The sequence below is a fragment of the Sinocyclocheilus grahami genome, unplaced genomic scaffold (assembly GCF_001515645.1).
Source record: "Sinocyclocheilus grahami isolate Dianchi unplaced genomic scaffold, SAMN03320097.WGS_v1.1 scaffold56.1, whole genome shotgun sequence".
NCBI classification, from domain to species: Eukaryota; Metazoa; Chordata; class Actinopteri; order Cypriniformes; family Cyprinidae; genus Sinocyclocheilus; species Sinocyclocheilus grahami.
Genome location: NW_015505235.1, coordinates 3,627,112 through 3,645,632, shown reverse-complemented (window position 1 = coordinate 3,645,632; position 18,521 = coordinate 3,627,112). Strand labels below are relative to the sequence as shown.

The 18,521-nt window shown below is 36.0% G+C and overlaps 1 protein-coding gene across 1 annotated transcript in view; it reads right to left on the bottom strand.

Annotated features, from left to right (window-relative positions):
- The window catches only part of LOC107584049 (ELKS/Rab6-interacting/CAST family member 1-like), a 198,789-nt gene that overhangs the window by 143,399 nt on the left and 36,869 nt on the right, over positions 1 to 18,521 (bottom strand). The window contains exons 9-10 of the mRNA XM_016270453.1: positions 6,598 to 6,738; positions 1,979 to 2,119 (exon numbers count right to left, since the gene is read on the bottom strand). Of these exons, the coding sequence (XP_016125939.1) occupies positions 1,979 to 2,119; positions 6,598 to 6,738 (282 nt within the window). The remainder of the gene's footprint in view (positions 1 to 1,978; positions 2,120 to 6,597; positions 6,739 to 18,521) is intronic.

Here is an 18,521-nt window from a genome sequence, read left to right as displayed (position 1 = left end):
CACACGCTCACACACACACACACACACACACACACACACACACACACACACACACACACGTACACACACATATGCTGGCACTGCTAAGGGAGGCTTTTCACACCGAGATGCACTTACAAGATTGAAGGGATGGCCTGACATGAGCTCAGAGCGCTTTCAGAAAGAAAGAAAAGAAAAACACAGAGGGGTTGGGGAAGAAAACAGAATTGGGTGATACACACAGAGAGTGATGACGAAATATTTTTTAAGCAAAAAGTGAGAAACATTTGATCTGGTTAAAAATCAAGAGACGATGAGGCAGGATGAGGAAAGAAGACAAGAGAAAAGACAGAATTAGAAGAGTGTGAAAACAGATGGCGAAGAGGAGAGAAGTCACAGACATGGTTGGAGTATCAAGCGGTGTCAGAACATCACTTGTAGTGGTTTGAAGTAGCATGAACTACAAAAAGAAGAGACTTGAGATGATTGGGAATACGATATGCTCAATATATCGAAATAAAACTGATATTGTTTATGGCTGAAGCATGGCACTGTTCATTTACAGTACATGCATGCAGCTCATAATGTTTTTTAGCATCTCAAAGCAGCTTAGTTCATTTACTGTGAATCAAGCCACTCTGAAAAGCACTATCATGAGCGGAAAACATGAACAGTGCCATGCTTCACTCAAAAACAAACAGTGTGAACACTTATTTGCTGACAATGTGCCAAAATGCATTGATATTGTAATTAATAGTTAATAGTAATATTGTAATTTATTTAATTTAATTTAATATTTTTTACATTACAACACTGTTGTTTTGACATTATTTTTGTACTGTAATAATGACAATTAATAAATATAAATGTATTTTTCATATATATATATATATATATATATATATATATATATATATATATATATATATACATACACACATACCTACACAGTGTGTGTGTATATATATATATATATATATATAAAATTTTTAGTCAACAGTTTAAAAAAAAACAACTGTATTTTTCATATTGTAATAATAAATCACAGGAGAACTAAATATCACAACATCAGTTTTTTCCAATATCGTGCAGCCCTAATTGGGAACATACATAGCAGGTTCCAAGACACGAGTCACAGAAGTGAGGCGTAAGCGCACCTGCACGCTAGAATTTATTTTGGAAAAAAGTTTCCTCAACCTTAAATCAAATCTTATGTGTTCCAACCAGCCCTATCAGAGATCTCTGTAGTGTGCAGGAGCCATAAGATATGAAATTCATTAAATAGCTCTGTTCCAAAGCCTGTTCCAAGAGAGCAGTCTAGCTGGGCAACATTTGTAACATATCTATTTAAATAAACCAAATCCTGAAATCTCAAAATCTTCTTGCAACACTCATAATTATGTTACATATTTCAAATCAGCAATAAAATCTGACATGACGGCCCCATAAATGTTTCTTATGCTCAGATGGCATTAAAAAGTGCATGCCTTTTATTTAGAAGATTTATTCCGCTATATTCTGCATTTGCTCTTTCTCCCATTCCTAAGTATGTAAGTGCACCCTCTTTATATATCTAAAGTCTTCTGATCAGACTCTATTGGAATGAATGTTTGTTGAGTATCTTTTCACACTTGCATTTCATTGCCTGTTAACATAATTGTGATGTTGAAGTGTTTCAAATGAGTCAAGTATAAGATTCTGATTAATTTAGGATGCTGTCATTGAAGGCAGCAGCCTATGTTGACCACAGTCTCGCTCAGGTCTGGAACAGAGCTAATATCTTCCCTCTATAGCAGTCGACAGAGGAAAAACTCCACAGGTAAAGTGCACTTGAGCGAACATTCAGCTCGCTTTCACTGTATTAAGTGTTGTCAATGTAGCGCTAACGGCGTGCCAGTCACCCTAATGGCTTGTTAGGCGTTCTCGGTTGCTTAGCTGACGACGAGACTGTGTGTTTGCTAGCTGTGATGCTTCAATTCCCTCCAATTGTCTGGCTCACCTTCTTGAGTTGACTCTCAAATTTGGTGCATTCCTCTCTTTTCTGCTCAAGAGCGATTTCGAGACTCTTCAGCTTGGAGTCCTTCTTCAGTCCAGAGGAGGCCAGGGAAGAGGCATGCTCCTTCAGGTCCAATAGAGAGGCCTGAGGGCAAGGGAAATGAAGGTTAAATCAGAGAGCACTTATTGAACAATCTACCTCTGAATGTAGACGATCAGGTTCAGGCGGGGGGGAGAAAAAGCTAATGAGAAGCAGGAGGAGACTTTGTTAACGTCATGCCACAGTCCCTGATTGCACTGAAACAACCTGAGCACAAACACATGTAAATATGCGGATTGGAACCACAGCCAGCCAGTTTCGAGCCAATTTCAACATCAGGAAGCACGAAGAGCCAAGACAAATTGCCATGTGACAGGTTTTTTTTCTTTTCAAAACGCACATTTGTATACAAACACGCAATCAAAATGATTTAATTCAGTCAGATCAAATAAACTGGATCTGGTTTCGGAAACAAAAACATTTAAAGAGACAGTTCACTCAAATCTAAAAACTAATTTACTTACCCTCAAGTCATTTCAAACCTTTATGTGTCTTTTTCTTTGGTGTAACCGTGTATTGAATTGAGATTGGAGTTTTCTAGTTTATAAAAAAATGGAAACGCACCAAAAAAGGGGCTCATTTGTCTCATACACATTCTGAATCTCAATCATTGAATACAGACAACAAACAAACCAAAAAGTTCCTTGTTATTCACTGAAAATCTTACATCTGCCATTATGAGTTCATAAAGAGTTCATTACAGCAAGTAATGTTGCTTGATTCATGAATGAATAATTTTTTAGAGTCAAATATTTTCAATGAATCATTTGATTGAATTCTAAATGATTAATTCATAAACCCGATGATCCAGTTTAATTTCTGCTCACTGACTCACTTACTGGAAGGTAAAATAGTAACTTGAATTTTGGTCTATTTCTCACCCAAAGCAATCATATGGATTCAGAAGCCTTTGAATATAGCGCTATAAGTTATATGGACCGCTTTACGATACTATTACGGTTCCCTTTGAATCCTTTTGACGGAGGAAAGCTCCAGTCCTTGGTGAACTGTTCCTTTAACAGCACACAGGCTTTTATGAGGAATAATGTGATAAAACATGAAACAGGAGAACGATTTAGAGTTACAGTAGCTGTTACATCTCAATAGTAATATCACAAATATCGTGTGCTATAATGTACAGGGCCTCTGCACATATGCAGTACATCAGCTCTCTGTTTTTTTAAGCAGAGTCTCAGACACGCTGTTAAAACTGCAGCCCTCCATCCATGAGGCCCTTCCAGCCGTTTCTGCTTTCAGCCGGAGAGCCCCACAATTTCACACTCGACTGGAGTCCGTGGACCAAAATACACACTTAATGTTCATACTGCCGCCCCGCGTTCTCTCGCGTTGGTAAAGAAAACAGGAGAGGGGAATGATGGGATGTGCTGGACTCCACACTTTATGATTAGAGCACTGGAGGGGAGGCCGAAAGAGCTGGGAGCGAAGAGGTCACTGTTCACCAACAACACAATGCAGGAAAAACAAGGAGAGGGAAATAACAGGAGGCTGAGCGATGGGAGGCTGCCGCATGCAGCTCAGGACAGCAGCTGTGATCCAACACAAATATCCAGGACACTGACACTCTGAGCTTCACGTGCGGAGAATGGACATTGGTGGATCTCACAAAACCTGTTAGGATGTCTGGGGCACAGGGGCACATTTAACCCCAAATTTAACAGAAATTAATTTAAAATTATATTTTACTACAATAAAGTTAAGCCTACTTTCATGACCAGCAGTTTGTTTAAAGAATAGCATTTATTTGAAATAGATTTTTGTAGCAATATAAAAGTGACTTTTGAGCAATGTGATGTGTCCTTTCTGAATAAAAGTATACATTTATATTAAAAAAATACACCAAAAATAAATCATAATCAAAAACTTACTGACCTCAAACTTTTGAATGGTACTGGATATGTTGTTGTATTACAGTAACTGTTAGTAATACAGTTTAAAAAATAATAAAAACACTAATTAGAATCAAAGAGAGTATTGAAGATTTAATATTTAAACGTTGTTTTGCATTGCGTCATTATTTTAATCCTCTAAATAGGTTTCATTTTATTTATGCAAAATATCATTTCTTTTTTTTCTCTACAATTTTGGTGTAAAGCGTGATTTCAGAAGATTCACCCACAATATGGAATTTCTATTGGCAAGCGGAAATGGAAAGGGAAAGAGAAAGATACAGATGAGAGGAACTAACTACTGTAAGGGGTTGAGAGACAGGAAGGGGTTTAGTGGTGGGGATGTGCATCGCCCATGTTCTAGAGGCAGACAGCGGAGAGGAATGTGGAGATCACAGCAAACAAGAATAACCTGAATAATAAAACAGCCACAGACACAGTGCTGTGGGAAAGCAAACGCAGTCATTACAGGGATAGTTCAACCAAAAATGAACATTCGGTCATCATTTACTCACCCTCATGTCGTTCCAGAGCCGTATTACTGTTGTACTTCCACGGAACGCAGATGGAGGATTTCTGAATATTGTACTGGTCACTTTTTCCATGCACTTACAATGAATGGGGACTGAAGCTTTCAAGCTTCAAAAAAGACCAAAACCTTACAAAAAAAGGACCAAAACCATAAAAAGCACCATGAAAGAACCATAAAAGTTCTGAAGTAGTTCATATGACCTGTGCACTATATTCCAAATCTTCAGAAGCCGCGTAAGGTCAAAACTGAAATCGTTATTCCGACTACAGTGAGCTGTTATTCATTACAACTGGATCATTTAGTCAGTGAGTTGAATATTGAAATAATTTTCATTAAAAATCAATTCAATGATTCAGTTCTCAAAACTGGTTTGATTGATACCAAGACTGAAAATTAAATAAAATAAAATAAAATAAAATACAATAAAAAAATAAAATAAAAAAGGTTTGGATTGACATGAGGGTAAGTAAACGATGACCAAACTTTCATTTATAGGGTCAACTATTCTGTTTATACTGACGTAAAGGCTATTGGAGAAATGCTAGACAAAATACAAGAAAGTGCGAAAGTATAGATGGCAAAAAAAAGAAGAAAAGACAAAAAAAAAGTGAACAACAGTGCAGTGTTGAAGACAGAAAGAGAAATGAGCAGTTGCTCTCTGGGACGGCCCGTTCCCTCACATTTAGAATCCGCCATTTATCTTCTTGTCCTACACACACACACACACACGCAGGACTGACAGTGTTGCGGGTCCAGCATGTCTGTTCTCATCACTACAGCTCCTCTGGGGTTGTGTGGACGGCTGCAAAATCAGTCTGTCTCTATCAAGCCTGAGCACCTCGTCCAATAGTGCAATCTAAGGAAGACACTCCTAATGCTGCCTGGGATCCGCTTCAACCTCTTTAATCCACACCTGACACATTATAGAGGATTACTGCATTATAAATGCGAAACCGCCATCTGAACTAACAATATGAACGCAAAATTGCACAAGATGTCGGCTGGACGCCCACCTCTGAGCTATTTGCTAGTCAGCTGAACGTCTGTTCAGTACAAAAACCTGTAACTTGACTTGCTTTCACAAATGCAAGATATAATCATACAATCATACAGAAACAATCCAGGCTAATCTTTTGCAAATATGTGCAAAGATTTTCACAGAAACATCAAGCTGATTCATAAAATAATAATTTAGCATTTAGTTACAGTTCTCCTGATAGCAGAGATTTAGTTTAGGAGTGTTAGGATTAGTTGTGGATTTTAGTTGGGTGTACAGGCCACAATTCATGACTGCAATATTTACACCGCAAACCCAAACTTCTGTTCACAAATATGCAAACAGATTACACAAATCTGAGCGAATGCTTGCAAGATGATATAGCAGTTTAAAGGAATCGTTCACACAAAAATGAAAGTTAGCTTAAAATGTACTCACCCTCAGAACATTCAAGATAGAGATGAGTTTGTTTCTTCAGTTGAACAGATTTGGAGAAATTGAACATACTCTGCAGTGAATGGGTGCCGTCAGAATGAGAGTCCAAACAGCTGATAAAAACATAACAATAACCCAAAAGTAATCCACACGACTTTAGTCCATAAATTAATGTCTTGTGAAGCAAAAAGCTGTGTTTGTAAGAAACAAATCCATCATTAAGATGGTTTAACTTCAACCTGTTTCTGGATTCATGTGGATTACTTGTGGATTATTGTGATGTTTTTATCAGCTGTATCGACTCTCATTCTGACGGCACCCATTCACTGCAGAGGATCCATTGGTGAGCAAGTGATGTAATGATAAATTTCACAAAAATTTTTCAGATGCAGAAACAACTCATCTACATCATGGATGGCCTGAGGGTGAGTAAATTTCAGCAAATTCTCATTTTGGCACAACTACTCCTGTAATGGTCATCAACAATGTAAATGATACTGTACACAAGATTTTGGTCTCTAAATATGGTTTGACTCACTCCTAAAACATAAATCAAAAACACTGAAGATTGTGAAAATCATCAACTTCATACAATACTGGCTTTAATAAAGCATTGGTTTGTTCATTACTTTATGCAAAATCAAGTTCTCACCTCGCGATCAGACAGCTCTCCCTGCAGTAAGCTGACTTTCTCTTTCAGCTCTTTGAGCTCTTTCTTGTTGCTCTCCAGTTCTTCGCTCTTCTCTCTCTCGTCTCTATCCCTCTGTTCCTTCAGACGCTCGATAATACGCTCCTACAAACATCACAAACAAGAAAGGACATGTTGAAAGTGTGATTTCGAAGCAGGGAGAAAATATTACTCACTCTTATACAGGTATGTTGTTACAAACCCATCTGACTTTCTTCTCTGGAACACAAAATTAGACATTTTGAAGAATCTTGAGCAGGTAAGCTTGTACGACAGTTGATGCAAGACCATCAATGCATAATTACATTTCACTTCCATTTCACCCTGTTCCTCACACAGAGCTATCATATGGTTTTAGATGGAATGGAATGAAGCGCACATGTCATATAGGCTACTTTTATGGTGCTTTTTGGTGTCATTTAAAGGTTGTGGTAACTATGAACCATTGATATATGGAAAACAGCTGCGTGAAGATCTTCAAAAATCAGTCTTGGGGCGCTACTAACATAACTAAATTTTTCAGTAGCGTGACAGTAGCTCCGCTACTTTTAAAACAGTGTAGCTTTTTCCAGTAGCTAACTACTTTTTCCAACAAGTAGCGGTGTAGCGCGACCAGATGCTACATTCTGTTTTGTGTTTAATGCATTGAAGCAGCGCAGCGTCTTCTGACTAGATCACAAATTAAATGTGTTCATTACCGCCATCTGTTGTGATATCATGCATCTCGCGGCTTTACAGTCTGTCCACTGACAAAAGATCGATGATTTTGCAGAGGATGTACAGGAGTGGATATTTCACATGAATCAACTGTAACTTATGCAAATCAAAGATTAAAATGCGGTCTACACCGAAGACTTAATGCACATACGGGAGGGTGAATAATAGCCTTTTTAAACTGATTAATTTTCGTGCTTTATTGCACTCTATCAAATGTCTATTTTGCAATGATGAACCATCATAATATAATCTGTCCCCCCACAGTTTTGTAATGAACACCAATCGAACAGAAAATAAAATCGCGATGTAGTAGTGTGCTTATCATTTGGCAAAGGATGGTTGCAGTGAGATTCCACGCAAAGCACAGTGTTCACGCGTGCAGCTGATGATTGACGTCTCAGAGCGGCTCCATTCACAGTCAGTAAATACTGCATGTGTTGTGAGTTTAACCTGCTTATTTTACGACTCCTCCGTATCCAGTTTAAGTTGCATACATTTTGTTCTTGCATTGATGTTACGTTTGTAGCAATTTTGCACTTTGACAGTCAGTTTAAGATAATGTAACTATATAGGCTAACTATATTTTATTATTGTGTGCATCGGATGGTTTACTAAATTAAACGATTGGGACACTTTTTGTAATTGAAATGACTTGGAAAATGTGTCAAATTAACCTGAATTCACCCTACTCTTTGAAATTATGATTGCATGTTTTAAACCCCAAATATCGTATTTTTACTTATAAATTCATTATAACTCTTTATTAACAATTATTCAGTTATTTGTAATGTTAAATGTAAAAAAACACATTAAAATAATAATAAAAAATTGAATGTAGTTTTGACTACCACATCAACAGTTTAGTTATTAATAATATCACTATTGATGATAATAATAATAATAATAATGACGATGATGAGGATGATGATGATGATGATGATGATGATCTTGGATATATTTATGTAATGTTTACTAATAGCATTAGGTCATACATGCATATTATATATGGTTATTAATTGGTGTCAATAATAATAATAATAATAATAATATAAAACGTGGATATATTTATATAATGTTTACATATAACATTAAGTCGCACATTCATATTAAATGTGGTTATTAATTGGTGTGGTTAATAATAATAATAATAATAATAGTTGTTGTTATTATTTACTGTTCAAGATTCAAATGTCAGCATTTTTGGTTAGCCCTTCCACTAGCTGCAATGCTATAAACAGAGTATGAATGACACAAACACAGTACTTCAGTTCCAGTAAATACTAAAATGAATGATTAATAAAAAATGAATGAATAACAATAGCAATAATATCTGTGTAACGTCAATTCAATTTATATATATATATATATATATATTCATGTTTCAAGTACATACAGTACATTGTTATATTATATTATAATTGTTATTAATTAATTGATATTCAAGACATTTGAAAATAATGAAAATTACTGTTATAAACCAAACAAAATTGGTAGACCAAAAATATTCCCTTTCTTCCATTTAAAAAATATAAATACATATTTTTATAATTCTATTATTCATGTTTCAGGACATGTTTTCAAGAAAATAATGAAAATAACTTCTGTAACTAAAGACTAAAGTTATTATAAACCATTATAAACCCCATACAGCATATATTATATTATATGATATTATATTACATTTCATTTAATTGAATTCTTACTATTATTAATTACTCATGTTTCAGACATTTGAAAATCACTAAAAATAATGAAAAACACACATTTTCAGTTATCAAAAATACTAAAAAGTAAAATTAGTAGACCAAAAATATTTCCTTTCTTCCATTAAAAAATATATTATTCTACATAATTTATATAAAATACTTACTATATTACTATAACTATATATTTGTTTCTTTTAATTACTATTCATGTTTCAAGACATTTGAAAATAACTGAAAATGAATTAGAAAAATCACTTATTTTTAATTATTAAAACTATATAACTACATTTATTATAAACCAAACAAAATTAACAGACTAAAAACCTTTCCTTTGGCCACATCTCTCACATCTTTTCTCCCTTTGTAGTTTGTTTTCATGCAATTTCAAGTCTTTAAGTGCCTTAACGATTTTAAAAGCTTTTTTATTCAGTGTCCGGAAAAGAGCAAGAGAAATCTGTGACAGCAGAGTAATCTGGTTTCCGACCCGACCGCTGAGAGAGATAAAGCTGTGTCGACTTATGAATTTAATTAAAAGGGTGAATGTTTTGGCAAAAGTGATTACAAGGATAACAAATGTAGGCAGAGGGGAAAAGTGAGAAGAAACCCTATAATGAATTTGCCCTGGTTCAAAAAAACGACCGTTGTTGCTCGAATAATAAAAAGTACGGCAGGGTTTGTTGTTTTAAATAATTTCAGACATGTTTGGACAGATGTCGAGGTTAGTCTCAGCTAGTTTTGAGCGAAAAGTTGAGTGAGGAAAAAAGTCGTGCTGATTGGTCCTATGGAATTGTGGGAAATTTTTTGTGGACCAAAAGCAAAAACAACGGTGCATGCCCAATACGAATGCTTAAACACCTCCAGCCCTTCATTAATCAAACACACCTGACAGCTCCACCTGTCCGACGACACACACATTCCCACACACTTCAACCTCCTTCCCTTTGATATTGTCTGCGGTCGCCCATGAAACCTGGTTGTGTAACGCAACCTGATTACGCTCCTCTGCCCCATTACCCAGCATCCTCCAGAGTACCCCATGCAGCTTTGGCCGGCGCACACTATAAGCTCATGAATATTTCATAGCACTCGTATTATGCATGTGCAGAGTCATATGATAACAGCAATTATATTTCGGAAAACAATCAGCGCATTGAGAGGAAAACTGCAATCCTGTGTAGAGCTACTGGAGGGAAAATGCCTTCATCTTCCTCATAACGGGAAGCTGGACATTCGGATCTAGATTATAGGGATCCATGTCAAGCCAAATGATGATTACGTTCAAATAGGAGCCTATTAGGCAAAAAAAAAGCCCATGTTGGGATTCTCGGAGAAGCTTTAAACTGGAATTCAATGACCTGGTAACTAAAATTGAGGGAAGAACAGACTGTAGATGGACACACACACTCCCAATAGCTCTTCTGCCCCGTTTCTGGTTTCATCCGAGAGTGTGTGAGCGGATAAAAGACAAGACAAGACAAGACAAAAAGAGCAGTTTCCCGTCAGAGAGATCCAAACGCATGGAGACTTAAAGGGATTTGTGTGTGTGTGTGTGTGTGTGTGTGTGTGTGTGTGTGTGTGTGAGAGAGAGTGAGTGAGTGAGTGAGAGAGAGAGAGAGACAGAGAGAGGGAGGGGGTTGTCTGAATTATTAAACAGTGTTTTGTTTCACTTAGTGATCTGCTGCTTGTCAGTGCAGTGTGAGCTCTGGAAACAGACAGAGAGGCACACGACACACAACAAGACAACAGACGCAGACACACACACACACACACGCACGCACGCACAGAGTGAAAGAATTTGAGCGTTTACAGCGGGTTGCATCAGAATTGTACGCAATGTGCAAGCCGAACAAAACAACATGCCAACCCCTCAGAGTAGAGCGACGGGAGGGAGAGATCATTGTTGCAGATTTTCGGCAGATGGGTATTAAGAAGGTTATACTGTATGAGTATAACCTATATAGTTATAGTATAGTAAGAGAAACTGTATGCTGGATGTTTCCAGAGCTTTTTGTTAGAAGGTTCTCGGGAATACTTCACAGTGTTATTTTAGTATCATTTTGATAGTATTACAGTTATTATTGAAACAGATTTTTGTATATAATTTTTCTGTTTTCTTTTTAATTTTAGTAATTTGTATAGCTATAGTAATTATATAGCTGAAATATTTTATTTCAAGTAACAAACATTTTTTAATGGTTTTAATTTCTTGTTTTTGGTTTTAATGGTCAAAAACCGCATTCTGAAATTGCCTTTTTTGCATAAAGAACACTAAACAGTATTTACTATAACAAGTATTATTGAAGTACAATGTTTAAGAAAATACTAACATAGTCTTTTTACTACGTATGTGTAATTAAATGTGCTAACTGTTTTTGTGTGTGGTATTTTTTCACTCAATTTTCACTCAGAAATTGCTGGTAAATGCTTCAAATACTTATAAATTTAATTTAATTCAAGTAATTTTTTTCAGTGTAACTGACCCTATTCATGATTTCACGATATTCCCAAAATGCTGTAGGAAATTGCTAATACATTTCCCAAACAATTGCAATAAATAAATATATAAATAGACAATTAGAACATTCTATTAAACATGAAATTTTGAAGTAGAAAGATGGTATTTTCTTGTAAAACGTACTCCAGTAATCTTTTATTTACAGCTCTGAAAATAATCATTCTTAACAGTGTAGTCTCTTAAACAACTCTGCTGTCTCTTTTTGCTCAAATAAAAAAATTATTTAAGCTCAAATCAATCTTTCACATGTTCATTTATTTATAAGTAAATAAGTAGCCAATTTGCATAAGGGTCCTGATCCACCTGTCAGGATTTATTTAGCAACACACACGTGAATCCCGTGTCATTTGCGAGAGGTTTGTTGAAGCGGAATGGGTGGCGTCGAACACACACGCTGCTCAGTAATGCAAATGAGTGTGAGGAGTTTGGCACCTGAGTGGGTGAGACCTGACAGGTAAGTGGCACGACGCCAGTCTTTGTGTCTGCAAACTCCCACACAGAAAGAGATTTTCCTTAATTTTCAAAATTGTCAAAATTTATATTCCAGCTTTGATCACCATATGTTAGGGGTGGCACTAAACTAGTCGATTAGTTCTGGCAGTAGTCGACGTGCCAGGGCTGTGTCGACTAGTTATGGATCACATGACTTTAGCTGTACTCGTTTGATACAAAGTGACAGCAGGAGGAAAATTCCACTGTGTGACTGAGTCATTAGTTTTATATAATAAATTGCAACGGACACATTTATTTGGATTTACTCAAAAGTTCAAGGTGGTCTGAGTTTTACTGCTTGTAGTTAAAGCACTTTAAAGGGCATGAATTTACAGACGTAATTTCTCTGAAGGAGCTTTACTGTTGGACTGCATCTCTAAATGCATCGCTTTTAAAGCACCACCACTTGAAACCGTAAAGCTAAAACTATAAATAAATAAATACATAATTATGTTAATTGCAATTACTGTAACCTAATTTATTATTATCATTATTATTATTTATTTGTTTTACTAGATATGAACAATGCCATTCAAAAATAATATTTAATAAGAATAAGGGACAATATTTTCTTCTGATTCAAATTATTACCTTTATTGAGCAAGGACACATTAAATTGAGAATATTTAATGTTACAAAAGATTTCTATTTCAAATAAATACTGTTCTTTTAAACTTTATATTCATCAAAGAATACTGAAAATATTAAATCCAAAAATATTAAATATTGATAATAATAAATGTTTCAGCAATGCAGAAAATCAGCATATTAGAATGATTTCTGAAGGATCATGTGACACTGAAGACTGGAGTAATGAGGCTGAAAATTCCGCTTTGCATCAGAGGAATAAATTATATTTTAAAATGTATTAAAAAAAGAAAATAGTTATTTTAAATAGTAATATTATTTCACAATGTTACTCTTTTTTTACCGCATTTCTGTGTACATTTAAAATGCATATTAAAAAAATTTAAATAAACTTTTATTTTTGCACAACAATAAATAAGGGGCCAGTTACTGCAATAAAAATAAATAACATTTCTAAGTATTTTAGTAGCATTAAAATGTTAAGATTTTATTGCAACAACTTGCACTTTATTTTATTTGCATTCATTTTGCATTGTCTCCACACGTTTGAACACATTGAAGTCCTTTAAAATTGAAAAGTCTGAGTATGAGAGAAACCGAGAGAGAGGAGGAAGTGCCGATTAATTAGAAACTTCTGTAGAACTTCTTTCCCTCAATTAAGTCGAAAGCAGAGAGGATCTCTCTCTCTCTCTCTCTATCAGACTGTTAGGGGCTTAAGACTCTCGGCTTTTTGATTTGGGGTTTATCATTATTTTAACACAAGGCACTTATTAGCATGCACCCTCTTAAAGCTCTGCTCTCTCTGTCTGTGTGTGTCTCTCTCTCTCTTGACTGAAGGACGGTAACAAACAATGTAAGAGGCTCTTTCTCAGCAAGAAGATCACAACTCAGGCCCGACACGCTCTGTTTAAGAGGCTTTCCTTGTGGTGCTAAGCCTGTTAGCCTTCTTCAACCCCTTAGCCGTCGAAAAGAAGAGGGGGAAAAAGCACACAGTCGTTCTGCGTTCTGAACCAGCCTTTAAAAGTGTAGCAAATTGGAAGCTCTTCATCCACGGGGGCGGTTGTGGGGTCAGTGAATGTTCAGGGTTTAGCCCAAACCCTCTGTGAATGCGCATGGGGACATCCTTCGATGAAATACTGGAACACGATACACTTCATAATACATGTTGAAACGTTACATGTGCGGTGAGTCATTGTTAATGAAGTAAAACTCTCAATTCTACTGGCGCAAAAACTAAAAACTTGGTTTCAGTCAATCACAAACCGCTGTATGGATTTTAAATCACTGTTGTTAAAATAAAACAACAATGATGACTCTTTTGGTTTGCTGTACATTACTGTTCAAAAGTTTAGTGTTGGTAAGAAAAAGTCTCTTATGCTTAACAAGGCTGCATTTGAGAACAAAAATACAGTAAATGTTTTCAAATGTAAATTTACAAGAACTGTTTTGGATTTTAATATATTTGTAATATTTGTAATTTATTTAATTAAAATATTTTACAACTATAAAATATAATTTTTAAATGTATTTAATATACTTTACATTTTCAGCAACCATTACTTCAGTCTTCAGTGTCAAATTAGCTTTCAGAATTCATTCTAATATGTTGACTTGAGGCTCAAAAAACATTTCTTATCATCATCAATGTTGAAAATAGTTTAATATTTTTGTGGAAACCATGATACATTTTTTTTTTTAGGATTCTTTGATGAACAGCAAATTCAAAATAACAGGATTTATTTGAAACAGAAATATTTTATAATATTATAAACGCCTTTAACTGTCACTTTAGATCACTTTAATGCATCCTTGCTGAATAAAAGTATTAATTTGTTCCAAAACATAAAATCATACTGACCCCAAACTTTTGAACAGCAGTGCAGTCCAACACACATTGTACCGTGACAACAGTTTTTATGTCGTCAAAGTGTCAAGTTTGTTCAGAAGTTAGCAGGCTGTTACTTCTAAGAAAAATATAGTTGCTGGACTTGCTGAAAGTTCATGAGGTTCATGAAATTGCATCTCAATAAAAGAGTTTTGCAAGAACCTCAACGTCCCGGATTGTGTTTCGAAAGTTTGCAGACAAATTCCTTGAGCAACCCTTAATATTGGGTGTTTATTACATCTGGATAGAGCGAAACTCTGACCGCAAAGTCAACAAACAGGTTTAATTTCTTTGGTGTGGTCTGAAGAACAGAATTCATGCGCTGTAATTTAAACATTTTGTTTCAAAATAAGATGCAGATAGCCTTATTTTTACTAAGCACAACCCTAGTTGGATTTAATAATGCTAAAAACCCCCAGACATGGTAAAAAACAGGACATTTCATCCATAAGACAGAGTGTCTCTGGCGACCCTCTCATGCCAAAGAGAGCTGCTCTCCATCAAGACATTCGACTGGAGTTTACATACTTGAGCGAGTTCTGCTGAACTGCGTCTTGTATTCCGCCCTCCTCGCATTAACAAATGTTATTTTCTGCAGCCTGTCCTGCAGTGAACTTGCGAAAGAATTCCCATCCAAACCGCTGTTTTCAATATTTAGTTCGGCCGCTTCCACTGCGGATCTGTCTGCCACCTTATCTGACAGTTGCAAATTAAATTATTGTTATTTTCCAGGCTGTTAAAGGGTAAGTGTTCGGTTAAACACAAAACACTGAATATAAACAAAGAAGGAAAAGAGCGGGCCCAGTCTCTCGGCTGCCGCTGGAAGAGGTGTTTTGCTCCGTTCGGCATGCATTCGCTCACATCCGTGCAGGCAAACGGTGCCACTGAGAAGGCAGAAAGCTTCGCACTTGAACCAGAGCCGCTGGGAAAACAATTACAAAGCCAAACAGCTCCGAGAGAGAGAAAAAAATGATGTTCAGACATTAAAGGAGAGTGCGAGAAAAAAGAAACCAGCCCAAGCTAGGCCGCCTCTGAGAACGAATGCATACTTCACAGGACACTGTGTATCTATTCATTTACTCACTTGTATACACAGACACACACCGTCTAGCAAAGCTCATTTTTGTAACAGTGCTAAGTGTTGTTTGAAAGAACTAAACAGTGTAGCTTATTTAGTGGCCATATTCTACACGTCTGGAGCATTAGATTTTTTAAGTCTGCTTGTAATGTTACTCAGTTTTTTAACATAAAAAAACAGACCGAATTTAGTTTTTTACATTATATTTTCCACTCTCACTAACCCTTGGAATTAAGCGGGCACTCTTTGCTACTTTGGCTACATCCGACATTGAATACTTGAGAAATGAGAAACATTGGATGCAGCCTTTATCTTGCAGAATTCTATATGCAAATGAGCTCTGCTATGATTGGCCGACATCTTAAGCAGTGCAAAAATCATTTATCAAGAGAGGGCAAGTTTCTAATTAATGAATTTACAGTCTTATATAAATGTGGGAAGTCTTATGTTAATGAGCTGATGGTTGTGATGCCAAAATCATATTTATTTCTTAATCACACATTTCCATAAACAGTCTAGGCGACCTGAGGAGGAAGTTTAGTCTTAAATGTTCAAAGGTATCAACATGATAAATTCTTGGCTTCTATAGACCTTTTTCCTGAGTAAACGATGAGTGCCGCCATTACAAATTCTAACTACGGATTGTTTCTTCTGTCTTCTGTTCCGGTCTCCATAGGAACCCATTTAAATAGGATTAACATTAGATTATCAGCTCGGAAATACACGCTAATTTGACTAGAAACACTGGAGACCGGAAATGCAAAGCATCCTTCTGGTTAAGAGTCAGGCATGACTTCCACGTTCAGGAAAAACGTCTATAGAAGAATTCTGCAAAATAAAGGTGTCTAAAAATGCAAAATGATACATATGCTCTAGTTTTTCTTGACTGGATGTAATCCTGCATGCTCTGTACAGTTTGTCGTATTCTCGTGTTTGACCTGTGCGTTGAATGGTGTCCTGTTGAGAAGCCCCATGCATACCTTCACAGCACTGTCTCAATGTGTTATGGCCATTAGGAACAACTCTGGGGCAATACAGAGTGGCTCAGGCACTATAATGGAAACTAAATGTTTCTCTTTCTATGGCTTGGGAGAGCACTTGGCTTTAAAAAAACGTTCATCGTGCCCCTGATGACTCCGAGAGGCTTTCAGACTCAAACTGTGAAGAGAAGCAAAGCGGTTGAGACAAATAGAGAAAGAAAATAGACACAAAAAAAAAGAAACTAAAACAATAACGGGAAAAAAAGACAACGATTAGAGAGTGTCAGGTCTTCATATATGAAACACTCCTAAATTAAATGTAAATTTTTTTTTTTCAAAAACAGAAAGTATGTAAGCACAGTTTTATCACTGTAAACTGCTTATATGTGCTTTTCTTAAAAAAATTTACTTTAATAAGACAATTTACAATTTAAGTTTTTTTCTAAATGTTACATATATTTTTTTAAATAATAATAATTTAAAGTAAAGTAAATTCACAAATGTACATATTCAATTATGAATATAACAATAACAACAACAAAAAAGAAACGTGCAAAAAACAAGAATTTTACATTAAAGTGGTATCATTAAGTCTGTTTTTGGAATAAAGAAAGTTATTTACAACCTTTAAAGGTCTTCCAGGGTAAACAGCAAGTATGCAAGCACTGTTTTATCACTATAATCGGTTTATATGTGATGTAAATAGAGCTTTCTTATTTTTAACACAACTCACTTTAATAAAACATGGAAGTATACTGGAAGTATACAAAATAATTGGTTTAAAATTCACAAAATCCTTAAAATACTGTGTGTGTGTGTGTGTAATTATTTTTAAAATACTAAGGATTTGAACACATTTAGACATTATTTTATGAATATAAAACTAATAAAAAAAATTAACTTGCAACTGCAAAAAAAAAAAAAAAAAAAAAAGCATTTGACTTGAGCGATATCCTAAAATCTGTATTAGAAATGAAAAAAAAACATCACAATTTACAACCTTAAAAGGTCTTTCAAGGTAACGATTATCAGTCAACAGCCACTTCCTGTAAACAAGGAGCATAATTCAAAGAGGTAGAGCTTTTAGCCATTCAAGCAAACTTACTTGAGTTTTACTTTATTGCAAATGATCCATGTGCTTTTTGGGGAAACTTGGTTGTAAAATAACATATGACACAAGTTACAGCGATCTTAGGAGCATGATTTGCAACAGTATCCCTGGAATGTCCATTAGAGAGATACACAACTTCCTGTTTTTCCAATAAAGGTGAGCTCACGGTGGGTTCTCTGCACTCAGACTATCCCTAACTCAAGATTAATGAGCCTGTGGATCGGGGGCTTGTTTGCACAGACCGTGATCTCAGCGTAGAAGAACTGAAACTGATAGTTGGATGTGACCGCCGAAGCATTGCCTCATGGGACGACCAGCTACAGACAATCCGTATGGAAACAGCCTCTGACAAACTCAAAGAGTACAGTACGACGAGCTGGAAACATGTCAGCGATAGTTTGGACCTGGCACCGTTTGAGTGCAGATTTCTGTCAAAGATTGTATATTGTGAAATGAAGTTCAAAGCTGCACCCTAAATATTGACGATGAAAAGCGATGTCGGCGGGAACGGCGAAACCTACGGCTTCCTGTATATCTGACGTGGGTTCGAGGCAGAAGCAAACAGCTGTTGCATGGATATGAAAGATGCAGAACAGACGTATAAACCTTGGCACCCGCTGTTAGCCTGAGGTTAACGGCCTGTGTGTGTCATTTCTGAGAACAGGAGACTCCATCGCCATCACAAACACAACTTTTCCCTACTTTTAGAAATCATAAATTTACACAAAGGGATATTTGGTGAGGCTGGTCTCAAGCATTTCGCCAGAGCTCATCAAACGTGGCCTAACAGTGCCATCTACGTTCAGCAGGAGAAAA